The sequence below is a fragment of the Mobula birostris genome, chromosome 23 (genome assembly GCF_030028105.1).
Source record: "Mobula birostris isolate sMobBir1 chromosome 23, sMobBir1.hap1, whole genome shotgun sequence".
In the NCBI taxonomy this organism is placed as follows: Eukaryota; Metazoa; Chordata; class Chondrichthyes; order Myliobatiformes; family Myliobatidae; genus Mobula; species Mobula birostris.
This window is the reverse complement of record NC_092392.1, coordinates 18705592-18726238: the sequence shown is the minus strand read 5'-3', so window position 1 is coordinate 18726238 and position 20647 is coordinate 18705592. Positions and strand designations below refer to the sequence as shown.

At 43.8% G+C, this 20647-nt stretch overlaps 1 protein-coding gene across 2 annotated transcripts in view; it reads right to left on the bottom strand.

The window, feature by feature from the left end:
- Positions 1–1046: 1046 nt before the first annotated feature.
- The window catches only part of phyh (phytanoyl-CoA 2-hydroxylase), a 29508-nt gene continuing 9907 nt past the window's right edge, over positions 1047–20647 (bottom strand). For both annotated transcript variants that reach the window (XM_072241208.1, XM_072241207.1), the window contains 6 exons: positions 18729–18897; positions 17965–18046; positions 11475–11656; positions 9947–10096; positions 5413–5547; positions 1047–2640 (listed from right to left, as the gene is read on the bottom strand). In XM_072241208.1, coding sequence (XP_072097309.1) covers positions 2587–2640; positions 5413–5547; positions 9947–10096; positions 11475–11656; positions 17965–18046; positions 18729–18897 — 772 coding nt within the window. In that variant the 3' untranslated portion in view covers positions 1047–2586. The remainder of the gene's footprint in view (positions 2641–5412; positions 5548–9946; positions 10097–11474; positions 11657–17964; positions 18047–18728; positions 18898–20647) is intronic.

Below are 20647 nucleotides of genomic sequence, written 5' to 3'. Positions count from 1 at the left end.
GTATTCAGCCCTTAGCCTTCTAAACCTCTCCTGTCCATGTACTTATCTAGATGGATTTTAAATGTTGCTGATGTGCCCACCTCAATCCATTCCAAATTCTTCCTCAAAATGGTCTCGGTGTCGTCATGTCCCACCTCAGAGAACAAAATGTTTTACAAAATGACGACAGCAGAGTCCGGTGGACTGGCTGGATATTAAGCTTCCTTAGCACTGTCTGGAGCCTGAGGCCGCGAGTTCGGAGTCCCACCATCGGCAAGTTGATACCAAAGATCGAAGCCTGAAGTCCAGAAGTTAAGATGCAATGGCCAAAGCCCTGAATCTGCGAGTCCACGGGGCAAGTCAGAGGCCTGATGTCTGTGAGTTCCAGAGTCTACTGGAGGCAGCCAGTCCTGGGGCTGGAGGTCTGTCTGTGTGAGTGAGTGGGCGGGAGGGATAAAAGGGGGTTGTTTTCGTTGCTGTTCTGTTGTTTTCCTTGTACTGAACATTGTGGATTCTGGATCTGATATTGCGTGCTATGTTGGTGCCTGAACTTGTGGCGACGCTTTGCGGGCTGCCCCCAGCACATCCTTAGGTTATGTTGGTGGTTAACACAAATGCCTCATTTCACTGTGTGTTTCGATGTACTGTACGTGATAAATAACTGAATCGGAATCAGAAAGCATAAGGTTGCAGCTGGCAGATGTTTGATAATTAAGTATTGGGGGAGTGGGGGAGAAGACCACAGGTTTGGTTTTGCCTAAAGAAGGTGGCATCGATTATTAAGGACTGAAGCAGAGAACAGCCCGGTCAGCCTGATATCACAGCTTATGGACAGCCTCAAGCACTCAATGGGAGCAATGGCCAAGACTGTATTCTAGTCTGTGCAGTATGACGTGAAGATGTAACCTTTCTGGTCCGAGCTGAGATGATCACGGAGAGAGTGAGCAGTCCTACCGTGATCAAATTGGACAAGGTGACTGTGTGGTCACTCTGACCAATATGCCACAGGCCCACAGACTGCAGTGCAAACACGAGAGCAGGGCTGATGAACAAACTGACCAATATAGTTGATTCAAAGGCATTTATATAAGATCATTCAGCAGAAGACCACATGCTACACTGCAAGAATCATTTCAAACTATTCTAAACTAAACAATATTAATATGGAACAGAAAATCTAAAACACAATATAATTAAGGATTAAAATCTATTAACACAAGTGCAATTAAAATTGGTGATAGTGTGCAATCGGCTGAACTAAAGCCAACTTAAAGAACATCCGACCGAGTGCAGCAGAACTCCGATAATCCGCTATATGACCGTGGATAGGATATGGCTGGTTCAGCAAATAGTTACTGGAGCCTTGGTTCCTGCACTCGTTTCAAACTCACCAAGACCACGTTAGCTGTACTCTCTTTAAATTCAATTTGCTGGAGATTTCAGACTCATTTATTTATCATATGTACATTGAAATGCATCCTTTGCGTTAATAACTAACACAACCTAAGGATGTACTGTGTTCCGGTGCCAACATAGCCTGCCCACAACGTTCAACAGAATAAGACATGCAGCGATAGCAATGGAACAAATGCAGCGTAGTGTAGTGGTTAGTTGAATCACTTTCCAACAATCACTGATTGGCGTTCAATTCACACCGCTGTCTGTAAGGAGTTTGTACGTTCTCCCTGTGACTGTGTGGGTTTCCTCCTGGTGCTCTGGTTTCCTCCCACATTACAAAGACAGACGGATTAGGCTGCGGGCAAGCTATGTTGGCGTCACAAGCATGGTGACAACTTCGGGCTGCCCAGCACAGTTCTCGCTGATTTGATTTGGCACAAATGTTGCATTTCACTGTATGTTTCGATGTACAAGTGACAAATAAAAGCTAATCTTTAATCAATGACAGAAATAAAAGTTTCTTTCCTTTCTCCCATCCATACACCATCCACTCACTCACACAGAGTCAGGCATCCAACCCCAGGGCAGGCTGCCAATCTACTGTCTCCAGCACGAACTAGCTGATTGACAAGACATCGGGCCTCCACTCGCAAATATTTATAATTCAATGCAAATCTTAAAAGTGAACTGAAAGTATGCTGGGGTGTTATTACAAATGACATCAAATAGTTGAGAAAACCGGTCAGTCTGACACCAATGTCCCAACCCTGCTGGATTATTGGAGTTTTACTGTACCTTTGGATTGTAAATGATGCTACAAATATTGACACAAGAGATCCTGAAAATGCTGTAAATCTGGAGTAACACACACAAGATGCTGGCGGAACTCAGTAGGTCAGACAGCATCTTTCCAAAGGAACAAACAGTTGACCTTCTGGGCCGAGACTTTATCCTGAAGAAGGGTCTCAGCTCGAAATGTTGAGTTGCTGCCCATCCATGGATGCTGTCTGACCTGCTGAGTTCCTCCAGCACTTTGTGTGTGTTACTCTACAATTATAGGAATTAACTCTTGAAGGCGGTTCTTAAACATGCAGAGTATATTGAAAGTGCACTGAACATTATCATTTGCAGAAGAAAAGTAATTAATCTGTCATGGTGCATGGCGCACAAGCACAGCGTCCTCTAGTGGTTACTCAGGCCAGGACGATTTCACAAATTGGTTCTCTCTCCTTGTACAAGACGCGATTTGAAACACCAGATGTCCTGGAAAGAAAATAGGGAAGTGTTAGCATTGCCTCTGTTCTGGTCCAATTGCGGGAAAATTTGGTACATTGAAATGGTCATGAATGCAATTCCTTCACGGCTATATGCTTTAAAGGAAACATTTACTTGCATAATCAGTTACTATGCGATCTGGCTGTTGGATCCAAAGGTTCTTCAGGAGTCAAGAATGAGGCATAAAACTTGTTGCTTACGATCATTTTATTAAGTGTAACAAGAGTGGAAAGTAAACAAGAAAGGACAGACAAGAGAACAAAGAAGAGACAAAGGAAAAAGCAGTTGTGCTCTCGTACTCCGACTAGATAAAAAAAATTCCAATGATAACAATTAGCCTTTAAAATAGCCAGATTCACATGGCATGACACCTGCTACTGAAAATTAAGAACTTTTTCTAGAAAAATTACAGAAGCAACTGTACCGTACTTACTGGAAAATTCACTGAACAATTCCAAACATAGGGCTAATTATATAAACATACAAACTTAAAAAGACTAAACCACAGGAAAAATAACAATTCTACACCCTAATCCAACAAGGTCAAATATCTTCACTCTTCCATAGGCTGTGTGCACTGCATAACTTTTTCAAACTTCTGAAGTGCCAGGAAAAGAGCTGCCCAGCCTAATTCCTTGTCTTCACTGGGTCTGGAAATTTTACAGTAGCTTTGCATCTTCTGTGCAACCCTGACATAGCCTCGAACCCCAGTAACCATGGAGCAAAAAAGCACCCACCCAAACAGTACTAATTCTTTCGTATTAAACTGAGCTGGAAGTTGGAGGCCTGGAGGCAGCCTGTCCTGGAGGGGTGAGGTGGAGGAAAAGAGTGAGTGAGAGAGAGTGTGTGTGTATCTGTGGCCTGTCTTGCTGTTGTATTGGTCAACTGAACACGGTGGGCAGAATGTAGGACTGCAATCGCAAGCTGCCCCCAGCACATCCTTAGGTTGTGCTGGTTATTAGTGCAAATGACGTATGTATGTATATTACGGTGCATGTACATGTGATAAATGAATCTGAATCGGAAGGAGTGCACAGGCTTTGAGTTTGCTTTCTGGGTGGCTTCACTGGGCCATGAAGTGCACTGATCTGTCAGCCCTGCAGGAGCTTTACTGGACTATCCAATAGTCAGATACACTATCGATCCTAATTTGTGTACATTAATTTGAATAATATTGTGCAGAAAAAAAATACGCAGGGCTGATAGAGCAAACAGACGATCAAACAGCAGCATGGAGCAAAGAAGCTGGTCCGTCTACCCATCTGGTCCATGCTGGTCAAGACTCCCACCTCAGTGAGAAATGTTGCAGCTCTTTTAAACTCTGGATAGACCACATTATGTTCAGCTGTGGTTGCACCATTATAGGAAGGATGTGGAAACTTTAGAGAGGGTGCAGAGGAGATTTACCTAGATTAGAGGACACACCTGACAGGAGAAGGGGTAAAGGCGGGTTACTAGCTCCTTAAAACCAGTCACTCTGCGCAGATGAGGCTTGTCAGCTGTGGTTGGCAGCTCACCTAGGGGAAGGAAAGCTCTGATCTCAAACCTCCACTGCGTTGTGGCTGAACCCGCTCATGGGGAAGACTTTCAGAGTAAACATTGCTAAAAAAAATAAATAAATAAATATGGAGCTAGAGTCCCTAAGACAGTCATACGTTGAGTTTAACACTGACTGGCAACTCCTGCGACGCCTCTGGTGACAAACCGTATCGGTCTCTGCCGTCCCTTTGGATTCATCAGCTGCGTGGAGCATGGGAGCCTGCTGCCTTGGCAACAGTTTGCTCTCCATGTCGTACTATCCTGGCTTGCGTATACGTAGACAGCTAGGCCGCAATGTCCACGGTCAACCCCATTCAATAAAGGGCCTCTTCCGGCCAGGGCCTTTCCCTTTGGATGAGAGCTGACTTGACAGAGGTGTACAGATTATGAGAGGCAGAGACAGAATGAAGAGCCAATGCCCTTTCGCCAGGGTGTTAATGGGCAATACCAGGACATCTAATTAAGGACAGCGGAGGAATGTTTAGATTCTATGTCAGAGGTTGTGTGTGTGTTTCTTTTAAGACAGTGGTGAGTGTGTGGAAAGCCCTGCCAGGAGGGGCTGTAGAGGCAGATACACTAGGGGCATTTAAGAGACTCTTAAATAGGCAGATGGATGCAAGAAAAATGGGGGGTTATAGGCTGGGTGGGAAGGAAGGGATAGACTGACTGTGGAGTAGATTTGTATAGGTCAGCACATCATGGGCTGAAGGGCCTGTCCTCTGCCATTTTGTTCTATGTTCTTAACAAATGTGAGCATGTCAAAATCACCGTCACGGACAGCTGTGGAGAACAAGTCACCGTGCATATTTAAAGCGGAGTATGACAGGGTGTCAAAGGTTATGAGAAGAGCCAGGAGAATGGGTTGAGGGGGATAATAAATCAGCCATGATGGTATGGCAGGGTAGAATCAATGGGCTGAATGGCCTAATTCTGCTCCTGTGTCTTATAGTCTAAAACAAGTTGAGGTTTGGTTGATCTTGTTTCCCGATGGTGTCTCAAGGTTCTGTGTTCATTGGCTTAAGGTGCATTAATATCCTGTGTGAGAACGGCAGCAGTTTGCTTTGCTGACATTGAGAAGGGTTGTGGACACAGCGTTCTTACAGCTACCAAGTCCCAATGTTACCCAGTTACCAACTCAACTCCACATTAAACTATCCCCAACAACTCAATTTGATTACAAGGCCTTATGCAACTTTAACAATTTAGATTTTAAATACCTACCGCCAAAGACACATCCTTGTCAATGTCGTACTTCTTCCTTCCTATTTCAAGAATCTCTTCCTCGATATTCTCCTGGATGGTACCCTTCACGTTAATGTAACTGCAATCTGCACTGGCAAAGTGGCAGGAAATTGCCTGAAAATCAAACCACACGCAACAGAGGAAGTCAGTATTGAAGGAAAAGCATTGTTCAGAACAAGGCTGACAAGTCTGGGAGCTTAACTGAAGGTTTTAAGATTCTTTGATAAAGATAAAGATTAGCTTTATTTGTCACACGTATACAGTAAAAAGTGTTGTTCGCAACAGGCCAAACAGCAAGGATTGTGTTGGGGCTAGCTCGCAAGTGTCAGTACACTTCTGGCATTGAGATAGCACGCCCACAGTTTAATAAACCTAAACCTAATATATCTTGGAATGGGGGAGGAAAACAGAACACCCAGAGGAAACCCACGTGGCCACGGGGAGAACGTACAAACTCCTTACAGAAAACAATGGGAACCATAAGACCACAAGACATAAGGCAGAATTTAGCCTATTGAGTGTGCTCTGCAATTCCACTATGGCTGATTTATTATCCCTCTCAACTCCTTTCTCCTGCCTTCTCCCCGTAACCTTTGATGCCTTTATTAATCAAAAATCTATCAATCTACGTACACTTTAAATACACCCAAAGACTTGACCTCCACAACCGTCTGCAGCATTGAATTTCTCAGATTCACAACCCACTGCCTAAAGAAATTCCTCGTCATCTCTGTTCTAAATGGGTGCTCCTCTATTTTGAGGCTGTACGCTCTGGTCCTAGACTCCCCTAATATAGGAAACACTGCTCTATTTTGGCCTTTTAATATTCGGTAAGTTTCAATGATATTGAACTGGACGATATAGAGCAGGATTAGAGCATTTGGCCAGAGTCTGCTCCGCCATTTCATCATGGCTAATCCAGTTTCCCGCTCAGCCGCAATCTCTTGCCTTCTCCCCATATCCTTTCATGCCCTGGCTAATCAAGAATCCACCAAACTCTGTCTTAAATATACCAGATGACTTGGCCTCCACAGCCGCCTGTGGCAATGAATTCCACAGATTCACCACTCTCTGGCTAAAGAAATTCCTCATTTCTACTCTAAGAGGATGTTCCCACTATACTGAGGCCGTGTCACCTGGTCTTACACTCCCCACCGTAGGAAACATCTTCTCCACATCCACTCTATTGAGGCCTTTCAACATTCGATAGGTTTCAATGAGGTTACCCCTCATTCTTCTGAATTCCGGTGACTAGAGGCCCAGAGCAATCCAACTCTGCTCATATGACAAGCTTTTCAATCCCAGAATCATTTTCATGATCCTCCTTTGAACCCTCTCCAATGCTAACATACCCTTTCTTAGATAGAGGGCCCAAAACTGCTCGCAATATTCCAAATAAGTCCTCACCAGTGCTTTATAAACATTACATTCTTGCTTTTATATTCTAGTCCTCTTGGAATGAATGCTGACATCACATTTGCCTTCCTCACCACTGACTCAACCTGCAAATGAACCTTTAGGGAATCCTGCACAAGGACTCCCAAATCCCTTTGCATCTCAGATTTTTGTATTTTCTCTCCAGTTACAAAATAGTCTACTCTTTCATTTCTTCCTCCAAAGTGCATGACCATACACTTCCTCACACTCTTGCACTTGCCACTTCTTTGCCCATTCCCCTAATCTAAGTCCTTCTGTAGCCTCTCTACTTCCTCAAAACTACCTGTCTCTCTGTGTATCTTCGCATGGTCTGCAAACTTGGCCACAAAGCCATAAATTCCGTCATCCAAGCCACTGACACATAACATAAAAAGAAGCAGTCCCAACACAGATCCCTGTTGAACACCAGTCATCGGAGGTCAACCAGAAAAGGCTCCCTTTATTTTCACTCTTTGCCACCAGCCGATTAGTCAATGCTCTATCCATAGAAACTACAGCACAGAAACAGGCCTTTTGGCCCTTCTCGGCTGTGCCGAACTATTTTCTGCCTAGTCCCACTGACATGCACACGGACCATATCCCTCCATACACCTCCCATCCCTGTATCTGTCCAATTTATTTTTAAATATTAAAAAAGAACCCGCATTTACCACCTCGTCTGGCAGCTCATTCCATACTCCCACCACTCTCTGTGTGAAGAAGCCCCCCCCTAATGTTCCCTTTAAACTTTTCCCCCTTCACCCTTAACCCATGTCCTCTGTTTTTTTTCCTCCCCTTGCCTCAGTGGAAAAAGCCTGCTTGCATTCACTCTATCTATACCCATCATGATTTTATATACCTCTACCAACCTCCCCTCATTCTTCTACGCTCCTGGGAATAAAGTCCTAACCTATTCAACCTTTCTCTGTAACTGAGTTTCTCAAGTCCCAGCAACATCCTTGTAAACCTTCTCTGCACTCTTTCAACCTTATTAATATCCTTCCTGTAACTTGGTGACCAAAACTGAAAACAACACTCCAGATTCTGCCTCACCAATGCCTTATACAACCTCATCATAACATTCCAGCTCTTATACTCAATACTTTGATTAATAAAGGCCAATGTACCAAAAGCTCTCTTTACGATCCTATCTACCTGTGACGCCACTTTTAGGGAATTTTGTATCTGCATTTTCAGATCCCTCTGTTCTACTGCACTCCTCAGTGCCTTACCATTAACCCTGTATGTTCTACCTTGGCTTGTCCTTGCAAAGTGCAATACCTCACACTTGTCTGTATTAAACTCCATCTGCCATTTTTCAGCCCATTTTTCCAGCTGGTCCAAATCTCTCTGCAAGCTTTGAAAACCTTCCTCAATGTCCACCACACCTCCAATCTTTGTATCATCAGCAAACTTGCTGATCCAATTTACCACATTATCATCCAGATCATTGATATAGATGACAAATAACAATGGACCCAGCACTGATCCCTGTGGCACACCACTAGTCACATGTCCATGCTAGTATCTTTCCTGTAATGTCATGGGCTTTTAACTTGTTAAGCAACTTGTCAAAGGTCTTCTGAAAAGTCAAGTACACAACATCTACCGATTCTTTGTCTATCCTGTTTTTCTTCAAATTCCAACAGATTTGTCAGGCAAGATTTTTCCTGACTACTGCCTACAATATTATGTGCCTCCAAGTCACCTGAGAGCTCACCTTAACAACCAACTCTAACATCTTCCAAACCACTGAGTTCAAACTAACAGTCCATAATTTCCTTTCTTCTGCCTCTCTCCCTTCTTGAAGAGTGGAATGACATTTTCAATTTTCCATTCCTTCAGAACCATGCCCAAAAGATCACTACTGATGCTTCCACAATCTCTTCAGCCACCTCTTTAAGAGCCCTGGGCTGTACACCATCTGGTCCAGGTGACTTATCTACCTTCAGACCTTTCAGTTTCCTAAGAACCTTCTCCCTAGTAATGGCAACTTCACCCTCATTCTACCAAACTCATATTGAGTACAGGCCCAGAGATATCAAATGCTCCTCATACATTAACCCTTTTGTTTCCAGGATCATTCTAATGAACCTTCTCTGGATGCTCTCCAATGCCAGCACATTGTATCTTAGATAAGGGGCCCAAAACTGCTACCAATACTCCAAGTGCAGTCTGACCAATACCACACAAAACTTCACAATTACCTCTACAAAGGCAAAATCTCATTGATCCACAAAACACCAATGAATGTTACTGCATTCCTACTCAATTCCTGAAAAACCACTGCACCCAAAATTGAAACAGGGTTTGGAGGTGACAATTAGTAAACTTCATCTAATTCCAACTATCAAATGTGGCAATAGCAACGCCAGCCCCATGGCCTCATATCACTCAGCAAGATCAGAAAGTGTTGATCAAAGCACAAACTAAATTTATTATCAAAATACATATCTGACATCAAATACAACCCTGAAATTCATTTTCTTGCGGGCATTCACAATAGAAAAAGAAATACGATAGAATCAATGAAAAACTACCCAGAGACTGAGAAACAACCAATGTACAAAAGAAGATGATCTGTACAAGTACAAAATACATAAATAACAGAGAATTGATGGTGTGAACAGCCAGAGGCTTTTTCCCAGGGCTGAAATGGCTAACATGAAGAGGCATAGTTTTAAGGTGCTTGGAAATATGTACCGAGGTTGGTGCGTGGAATGCACTGCCAGCGACGGTGGTGGAGGTGGATACAATAGGGTCTTTAAAGAGACTTTTAGATGGGTACACGAAGCATAGAAAAATAGAGGCCTATGCGCTAGGGGAATTCTAGGCAGCTTCTAGAGTAGGTTACATGGTCGGCACAACATTGTGGGCCGAAGGGCCTGTAATGTGCTACAGATTTTCTATGTTCTATGAAAGAGTCATTGAAAGTGAGTCAATAGACTGTGGAATCAATTTAGTGTTGAAGTGAGTGAAATTATCCATGCTACTTGAGGAGATTTTGTTTGTGAAGGAAGTTTATTTTGCATTGGACTCTCCATCTACTATGTGCGATGGGTCTCGCTTTCCTGTAACCCCTGTCCATCAACCTCACCTTTCGGAATCCACGAGTCTGATTGGTTCCCGATCCATGGATGAGTAGAGGGTGAAAGAACACAGTGTCGCCCTTCTCCATTTCCAGGTGAAGCCGGGGATGACTGGGGTCATAATCGTGGATGCCATGATACATCTTATTGACGCCACCCTGAAAATATAGCAGACAAGGACAGCATACCACATCACTTTCATGAGCAAAAATAAAATTCTCCATGGAAACAACACAAGAAATAGGAGCAGGAGTAGGCCATCCGGCCCATCCAGCCTGCTCTGCCATTCAATAAGTTCATGGCTGATCTGGCCATGGACTCATCTCCACCTACCTGCCTTTTCCCCATAACCCTTAATTTCTCTACTATGCAAAAATCTATCCAACCTTGTCTTAAATATATTTACTGAGGTAGCCTCCACTGCTTCATTGGGCAGAGAATTGGAAAAGCAGTTCCTCCTCATCTCCCCCGAATCTTGAGGTTATGTCTCCTAGTTCTAGTCTCACTTACCAGTGGAAACAACTTTCCTGATTCTATCTTACCTATCCGTTTCATAATTTTATATGTTTTTATAAGATCTCTTCTCATTCTTCTGAATTCCAGTGAGTACAGCGAGTACAGCCCCAGGCAACTCAATCTCGTCTCATAGTCTAGCCCCCTCATCTCCGGAATCAACCTGGTGAACCTCCTCTACACCACCTCCAACTCAAATATATCCTTCCTCAAGTATGGAGACCAGAACTGCACACAGTACTCCAGGTGCAGCCTCACCAGTACCCTGTATAGTTGCAGCATGACCTCCCTGCTCCTAAATTCAATCCCTCTAGCAATGAAGACACAAGAAAAGCCAGAAAGCTCAGCACTGGAGTGTTCCAAGTCTGATACATTTCATTAACAGAACAAGTGTAATTACTAGAAACAATTTTAAGCAATCCAATTCTTGATGTGTGTTAGTTTAGCACTCTAACTTTCCTGAAATTAGCAGGTTTGGAATTTCTGATTAGGATTTAATTGTGATATTTAAATTTCTGTGCAATCTTGTTTCAAAATGATGCATGGATCTTATTTTAGTAAATTTTCGAGAAGAACGAGCATTTTGTAATTTCACTCCTCAAGGTGATTGTCCTACTTTTTTTTTGTGAAATGCACCCTGAGAGAAATCATCTGGCTCCACAAACCAGGATTGTTCTCTGTCAGACCTGGAAAGTCAGATTCATTATCAATGACCCAGATGACATAGTTTATTGAAAATCACCCTTAAAGCTTGTAAATTCCAGTGAGTACAAGCCTAGTTTCCATAATTTGTGTACAATTGTGCAACACGGTAACAGGTCTTTACAGTTCAACAGCCCACACTGCACAATTACACCCACAGGGCCAATTAACCCACTAACCTGGTGCCTTCGGAATGTGGGAGGAAACCTCGGCACTTGGAGGAAACCAAGGCATCACAGGAGAAGGTACAAACTTCACAGACGGTGGCGGGAATTGAACACTGGTCGCGGTATAGTAACGGTGTTACACTACCGCACTTACCGGCCAATCGGGGTAAACGTGTTTCTTCAGGCTGCCCTTGTGTGTCCCCGGCAGCACCACAAGGCAGCCGTTGTTGCAGTCCACCTTCTCCATGGCAGTCCAGGCACACACGATCTGGGCCGCAGGCCGGAATGGAAAGTAATGCAGATCCTGGTGCAACGGATGCCGCGAAGTCTTCTTTCCTGAGAGCGTGTGCATACGGAACTCAATATGATACAGGGGACAGCAGCATGAAGACCCAACACTTAACATTTTAGGAACAGCTTCTTACCCTCTACCATAAGATATACAGATATATATTAGACAAAATGAATAAATAATGAGATGCACACTACTGTATTTGTCAACGTGGAGCAGAGAGCGATTTTGGAGATCTGGCAAGAAGCAAAGGATGTTAGGAATGGCAAGGGTGGAGGGGTGTGGGACAGGTGACAGAGATGGAGTGCCAGGAGTGGGGGGGGGGGCCTGGGTGCCAGTACATCCATCCCTGAGGCATCAGGCAAGGTCATTTGATTCCAGTCAATTGGTTTATTGATCATTACAGAATGTCTCCCTCCCATCTCCCTTCACTTTTCCCCAAGGACGATTCCCCTCTCCTTGCCCCCTTCCCACTCTCTGTCCACATTAGAGACCCATTTCAGAATCAGGTTTATCATCACTCACTTATGTCATGAAATTTGTTCCTTTTGCACCAGCAGTACAGTGCAATGCACACAATTACTACAACACTGTGCGAAAGTATGTGTCTATATCTATCTCACGACTGCACTGCCAGATCCAGCTCAAACCGCAGAATCAAGCTCGCTGATGACACAACAGTGGGTTGGCCTCATCAGCAACAATGATGAGTTGGCATACAGACAGAGGGTAGAGGGGCTTGACAGATACTCTGAGAACCACAGCCTGAGATTCAACACGCACAAGACAGAAGAGATGACTGTGGACTTCAGCAAGGCACGTCACTGCACATCAATGGCTCTGCCAAGGAGAGAGTGAAGAGCATAGGGTTCCTCGGTGTGCTTATAACGGACGATGTAACCTGTACCCACAACACCTTCTCATTAATCAAGGCTGTACAGAAGCACCAGGACTAGGACTGCTAGACTCGGTAACAGCTTCTGCCCTCAGGCTGTGAGACTCATGAACACCCTGCCACCACTGAGATCCCATCACTTGGACAGAGAGCTGTTTACCGTACTGTTTACCTGTGCTGCGCTTTACTACACGCATCTTGAATTATATTTTATTAACTTATTCCTAATATTTTGGTTTAAGTGCTGTGTGTGATGCATGTTTTGTGAATGCACCACGGTCCACAGGAACACTATTTTGCTTGATGTCTGCATAATCAAATGACTACAAACTTGAACTTGACATATAGCTGTTGAGTGCCACCACGTCGTTGTCGACTCATGGCGAGCCTATGGATACTGTAGCTGTCCATAAGGTTTTTGTGGCAAGCTACAGAAGTAGATTGCCAGGCCTCTCTTCCCTGCAGATATAGCTGCTGCCCAGGTTGGGACCCGGCTGGTTTCAAGCTCGAAGTCCAGTACTGATGCCACTACACCATATCATACCCATATAAATTTATTATAATTTACAGTGTATTGATATATCATACTGTACTGCTGCTACAAAACAACAAATTTAATGACAGATGTCCGTGCTAAAACACCAGATTATACTTTATACTTTATTGTCGCCAAACAATTGATACTAGAGCGTACAATCATCACGGCGATATTTGATTGTTCTTCGTGCTCCCTGGAGTACAACTCCATAGTAAATATTAAAAATTTAAATCATCAATCATAAATAGAAAATAGAAAAGGGAAAGTAAGTTAGTGCAAAAAAATATCGAGAGGCAGGTCCAGATATTTGAAGGGTACAGCCCAGATCCGGGTCAGGATCCATTCAGCAGTCTTATCACAGTTGGAAAGAAGCTGTTCCCAAATCTGGCCGTACGAGTCTTCAAGCTCTTGAGCCTTCTCCCGGAGGGAAGAGGGACGAAAGGTGTGTTGGCTGGGTGGGTCGTGTCCCTGATTATCCTGGCAGCACTGCTCTGACAGCGTGCGGTGTAAAGTGAGTCCAAGGACGGAAGATTGGTTTGTGTGATGTGCTGGGCTGTGTTCTGATACTGATTATACCATTCACATACTAACACTTTTCTCAGCCAGTTCTCAGGATGCACTGATCTCACTACAAGTTCATAGAGATTCTGCTTCTTGGATATTCAATCACCAATAATTTACCCTGGTCCAGCCATGTTGGCGCTATGGCCAAGAGAGGTAACCATCACTTCTGCTTCCGAAGAAGGCTGAGGAAATTTAGCATGTCCCATATAACCCTCACCAAGCTTTACAAGTGTACCCTAGATAGCACCTGATTAGGATGCGTTACAGCTTGCTACGGCAACTACTCTGCTCAAGTTCATAAGAAATTGTGGAGCTGTGAACTCAGCCCATTTCGTCACACGAACCAAGCCACCCTTTGTTGATTCTATCTACACCTCATACTGTCTCGAGAAAGCAGCCAACATAATCAATACCCTTCCCACTCCAGTCCTTCTACCTCCTGTCCCCTCACCTCGGTGGTACTTGAAAACATGTACCACCACGATCAAGGACAGCACCTGGCCTGCTGTTGGGCTCTTGGATGGACTCTCATAGGCTGAAGGTGAACGCTTGAGCTCCCAGTCTCCCTCCTCAAGGTCCTCGCACTTTATTTGTCTTCCTGCACTGCACTTGCTCTGTACCTGTAACACTATGTACTGCATTCTGTTCTCATTTTACTACCTCGACGCACCTCTGTATGCCATGATGAAGGCTCTCAGCCCAAGCGTCCACTCTTTATGCCTACCTGACCACCTGAGTTCCTTCAGCATTTTGTGCGTGTTGCTCTATTTTCAGCGTCTGCAGAATCTCTTATGTTTACATATGCCATGATCTGTCTAGATAGTATACAGAAGTTTTTCTCCGGAATCTTTCGTATATAGTACGTTGGTGCCGGAAGCACTGGCAATTTTGGATGTAGTGCTGCAGTCAGATGGCTCCACAAAGTCAGGGCAGCTCAGTCTTTTAAAGGCCAAGGAGGTGGAGTATGCTTTATGATTAACTCCTCGAGGCATCAGGCCCTGATGGTGTACCTGGGAGGGCTGTGTAAACCAACTGGCGGGAGGGTTTGAGGACAACTTCAAACTCTCACTGCTGCGGTCGGAAGGTTCCCACCAAAAGGGCGACAATCATATCAGTGTCGAAGAAGAGCAGAGTGAGCTGCCTCAGTCACCATTGCTCAGTGGCCCTCACATCTGCTGTGATGAGGTGCTTCGAGAGGTTGGCCACGGCCAGAATCAACTCCTGCCTAAGCAAGGACCTGGACCCACTGCAGTCTGCCTTTTGCCACAATAGGTGTACAGCAGATGCAATCTCACTAGCTCTCCACTCTGCCCTGGATCACCTGGACCGTAGTAATACAGGTTTCCCCCGCCGTCCGAAGGTATAGCGTTCCTATGAAACCGTTCGTAATCGGCAATCGCCTCCGACCTGGGCCGACATTTACATGCCAGGTGGCACCTAATTAATTAGCTTGTTTATTTCGGCTTTTTTCTTAAAGATGTGCTGGGTGTGTCCCAGCTATCGCTGCATTCTCCGCGGCAATGTATCGGTACGTAGCCCGGGGTCTGGGGTGGTGGGACACTGAGGTGTCATCTCATCGTTGTCTGTTTCCATCAGGGCAGATAGGTCGCCTTCTTCTATCTCTGCCTGCCTAGACATCGAGGGTCGAGGTTTGTCGTCTGCTGTGGCTGATGTGGAAGACTTGAAAAACGACAGTGTGCTTGACTGCTTAGCCTCGCGCATTTTTCTGTCATAGAGTTCTTTGTAAGCACTCAAACCATCTTGCAAATATGCCCTAAACTTACGTACCCTTTCAAAATTAAAGTCATACTTTTCTGCAATCATTGTTGTCAATTGCTGCGAAAATCTCACGCAGTTGCTTCACGTTCAGTTCCTGGACGACTTCACTTTCGGTCCATTCGCTACTGCATTCGGTTTTGATTGTTATCCTTTCTTCTTCCAATTGCATCAGCTCTTTATCTATCAGTTCTTGGTGATGGGATGCCAAAACCTCTTCAACATCACCTTCGTCAACTTCCACAAGCCAAACTCACTTTGTCCTTACTTCGTTCACCACGATCGAAACGCTTAATTATGTCTAGTTTTACGCTAAGTTTAACACCCTTACGAGCTCTTTCAGGCTTTTCCGATACCCTAGAACTCACCTTGCTAACGGCTGCTCACAGGCACGTGTTTAAGCAATGACGGCCAGAATGTAATTCTGGGGGAGGAGCGGCTGCTCGGGGCGCGCGCTGCCTTTTATTGCATGCTTTTTCTGTGTGTTGCCTTTTTTCGTAACAGTGAAAACACCTTCTGTTAGCGAAAACAGGGAACTAATGTAGGTTTTTCGTAACAGCGAGGTTTCGTAAAGCGAACATTCGAAAAGTGGGGGACACCTGTACCTTCATCAGGCTGCCGTTTATTGACTACAGTAGTCAATAAACACACGAACTACATATAGCAATCTATAGTTTTTATTATTATGTATTGCAATGGACTGCTGCCACAAAGCAATGAATTTCATGACATATGCCAATGATATTAATTCTGACACTGATTCTGTAAGAACAGTATGCAAGACAAGCTTTTCACTGTATCTTGGTACATGTGACAATAATAAACCAACAGCGATACAGTCTTTCTCATTGTGAATTTGCAACTTATTGTTTACCTGCACTGCACTTTCTTTGTAGTTGTTACGCTTTATTCTGCATTCCGTTATTGTTTTACCTTGTACTACCTCAGTGCACTGTTGTAATGAATTTATAAACAGTGGATTCCACTTAAATGGGACTCATTGGGACCAGTACATTTTGTCCCAATTAGCTGAAGTTTCATGGAGATAGTTTAAAAGGTATAAAAAAGACAAACTACCATTTAACTGAGTAACAAATTATGTATTTCAATGAAATATAGAACAAATTAGAACACAACCATATTACTATAGTACTATAAAACTGAACTAATAGTTATTGACGGAGGAATTCATCCAGTGAATGCTGCCGAATTCATTTGGCTGATGATAAATGAACAAATTGGTGCAGGCATCTAGTGCAGATTATGATATGATTATGAAGACACGTAGTCCTCTTTTATTGTCATTTAGTAATGCATGCATTAAGAAATGACACATTATTTCCTCCGGTGTGATATCACAAAACACAGGACAAACCAAGACTGAAAAGCTGACAAAACCACATAATTATAACATATAGTTACAAACAGTGTAACAATACCATAACTTGATGAAGAAGTCCATGAGCACAATAAAGTTCAAAGTTTCTCAAACGTCCCACATCTCACGCAGACGGGAGAAGGAAGAAAAACTCTCCCTGCCATGCCGACCACAATCCAACTCTGAGCCATCCGAAAACTTCGAGCCCTGATCAGCTCTCCGACACCGAGTACTGAGCGCCACCTCTGTCTGAACAATTCCACCTCCGTCTCGGTCGCCATTATGGGCTGCCTTCATAAGATGCTTTCAATGTTTGCATCCTCCAAATCTTCATTTTCATTCTAACATTCAAAACGATTGCCAATACCTCCAAATTTGTTATAGTTCCAAACTTGAAGTAGTGAAATCGTTTCATTTTCACTCCTGACCGTTTCTAGCATCTCCAGTGTGCAACAGTTCTGAACTGTCTTACTGCTTATTTCTTGCCAACTATCAGTCACAAAAATCACTGCTTTTTGAATATAAACAGACACAAATGATGCTACTTAAAAACTGCTCGCTCTAAGCTACAAAAGTGCACGTGACTGATGCAAGTTAGAAACTGTTCGGCAACAGTCTCCCGTCCCAATTAAGCGAAATAGTGGTCCAGATTAATGAAGGGAGTCCTGGGTATTTTCTCGATTAGGTTTTTGCTGAGGGCCTCCAGCACCCAGGGCGTGATCTTTTCTCACCGTTGCCATCAGGTAGGAGGTGCAGAGGCCTGGGGGCACATGCTCAGCGACTCAGGAGCGGCTTCTCCCCCTCTGCCATCCGATTCCTGGGTGGGTGCTGAGGCTTCAGATACTACCTCACTTTTTTTTAATATACAGTATTACTGTCTTTGCATGTTTTTTGTCTATATACGTAATTGATTTACTTGTTAATTTATTATTATGTTTTATTTTATTTATGTATTTTTTCTCTGCTAGATTATGTATTGCATTGAACTGCTGCTGCCAAGTTAACAAATTTCACGTCACATGCTGGTGATAACAAACCTGATTCTGATAAACTTTAAGAGTTGTCCCAAATAATGGACAGCCCAATTAACTGGAATCCACTATATACAAAAAGCGCGCAAGACAAGTTTTTCAGTGTGTCTCAGCACACGTGACAACAATAAACTGGTTCCAATATTCAGTCTCTTTTTTCCCCGTCTTACCCGAGTCAGGAGGCTTGTTGATTAGCATGGTGTGCATTGCCATGATGTTGGGACCAGTGAAGCACTCCACATATTTCAAGATCTGAAAGCATTAACTGTATTAACAAAGCATTTTATGCAAAAGGCTGATTTCAAATACAATATCCACCTACAAATTAGCTGCAATATTTGTAAACTGGTATGTTCAATTAGGTGTTGGCGCGTGGCCAAGTGGTTAAGGTGTCGGTCTAGTGATCTGAAGGTTGCTAGTTCGAGCCTCAGCTGAGGCAGTGTGTTGTGTCCTTGAGCAAGGCACTTAACCACACATTGCTCTGCGACAACACTGGTGCCAAGCTGTATGGGTCCTAATGCCCTTCCCTTGGATAATATCGGTGGTGTGGAGAAGGGAGACTTGTAGCATGGGCAACTGCAGGTCTTCCATACAACCTTGCCCAGGCCTGCGCCCTGGAAACCTTCCAAGGCGCAAATCCATGGTCTCACGAGACTAACGGATGCCTATATTATGTTAAATTAGATAAGCATTTGAGGATATCTTGAAGAGTACAGTGAAACACCAGCAAAATATTTTTAGACTTGATTATTCTGATTTGATAGCAGCCTACTGGTTTGAAAATAATTTAAAGTTACATATTGTGCAGCAAGCTCTTACTTTTTAGAAGAATGTACACTAACATTGCTTCTTGTTTGCATCTGAGTATGTTCTCAATCATTTGCATTTCTTTGGATAAAAAGAAGTCTTTAGCCTTTAAATCTTTGCCTCTCACCTCTGGTAGGCAGCAGTACCTAAAAAGGATTTCATTGTTTTGGAAATCTTGGATCTTGGAAACAGCCTGATGATCTGGAACATACTTAGATTTCGAAATGACTACATCTCTCATCACTGTTAATCCAGGGACCACAACTTCCTTCTGACAGATCCTTTCAAACTCCTCTCTGTAACCAAGACAAACAGCATTCATTTCCAAACGTACTTTGTGTGTATTCATTAAATACATCACAATATTAGCAAATAGATAATCATTTCTTTTTCAGTTTACGTCTGTAATAAAGAATTCCAAACAATTCTCTTCCTTGAATCTTTAGAACCATCTACTCAAGGGAACATCAGAGGCCAGGTAATTGAGTATACACAAAGCTGATTTTCAGTTGGGGTGTGAAGGGTTTGAAGTGTTGGATTAAGGTCCAGATTGAAGTTTTCATTGTGCTTTTCCTTGTAGTTTTTGCTTTCTTTATTCTCTTATATATTTGTACAATCACCTGCTTATAAACTTTCAGTAAATTAGCAAACTTTAGCAGTGCCTCCACCCCACACCCTTTCAAGCAGGACAATCCGGATTCCAACCCGGGCGAAAATATCACTCCTTTGATCTACTCTTAACATCTTCCTCCTGAACTAAACCTATACCCTCTAGTTTTGACACCCCAGCCATGTGGCAATGTTTCCTGCCGTCTCTCCTGTCTGCACAGCTCATCGTTCTTACGCCTTAGTCAGTCTTCGTGGTTTCTTACACTCCAAGGAAAACAAGCCCGGTCTCTCCTCACGTGTAAGGGGCACTATCCCAGGCAGCGCCTGGTGAATCTCCTCTGCACCCTCTCCAGTGCACAGAGTGGAGACCAGAAGTGTGCACAGTACCTCGGCTGTGGCCTAGCCAAGTTTTACAAGCTGTATCATAAACTAATATTTGGTGCCCCAGCCAATGACGTCTAGTATCCACACACTCCCTTCGTGTCTACCCACGCTGCTACCTTCAGGGATCTTAGTGACGTTTACCAGCAGTGTAGTAGACGAAGGACTGGAAGCACTGTTCAGGATCCCTACCACCCATCCCACAATCTCTTTGACCCACTACCATAGGAAGGAGATCCGGGAGCCTCAGCACTAGGAACTGCCAGACTGGCTCAACATTTAGGCTCTAAGACTAATGAGTACCCTGACACCACCCTGGTGTCCTCACTAGAACAGTGAGCTGTTTACTCTTCACTCGTGCTGCACACTACATGCATTTTTAGACCATAAGACCATAAGACAAAGGAGCAGAAGTCGGCCACTCGGCCCATCAAGTCTGCTCCGCCATTTTATCATGAGCTGATTCATTCTCCCATTTAGTCCCACTCCCCCGCCTTCTCACCATAACCCTTGATGCCCTGGCTACTCAGATACCTATCAATTATTTTTTCAATTATACTTTAGTAATTTATTTGTGGTAATATTTCAGAATTGGTGCTGTGTGAGACACGTTTTGCAGGTGCACCGTGGTCCAGAGTAATGTTGTTTCATTTGGTTATATATATGTACGATCAGTTGACAATAAACTTGAACATGAGCCCCCTTTGTTCCTCAACGCTCCCTAGATCCCATCATTCATCATGCCCTCTCCTTTCTGGTTGGCTCAAAGTACATCATCTCACCCTTATCAGGATTAATGTCAATCTGCCACTCCCTGTCCAATTTACCAACTGATCAATGTCTAACAATAACCTGATTACCCTCCTCACTGTCAATAAATCTACCAATTTTCATCTCATCTCCCAATGATCCTCCTACATATCCAGATCATTAATGTAACTGTCAAACAGCAAGGGTCCCAGCACAGATCCCTGTTTGGCATCATGGATCACAGGTTTCCAATCACAAAAACCCCCCACATTTACCCTTTGTCCCCTCCAGAAAGTGAATTTTAGA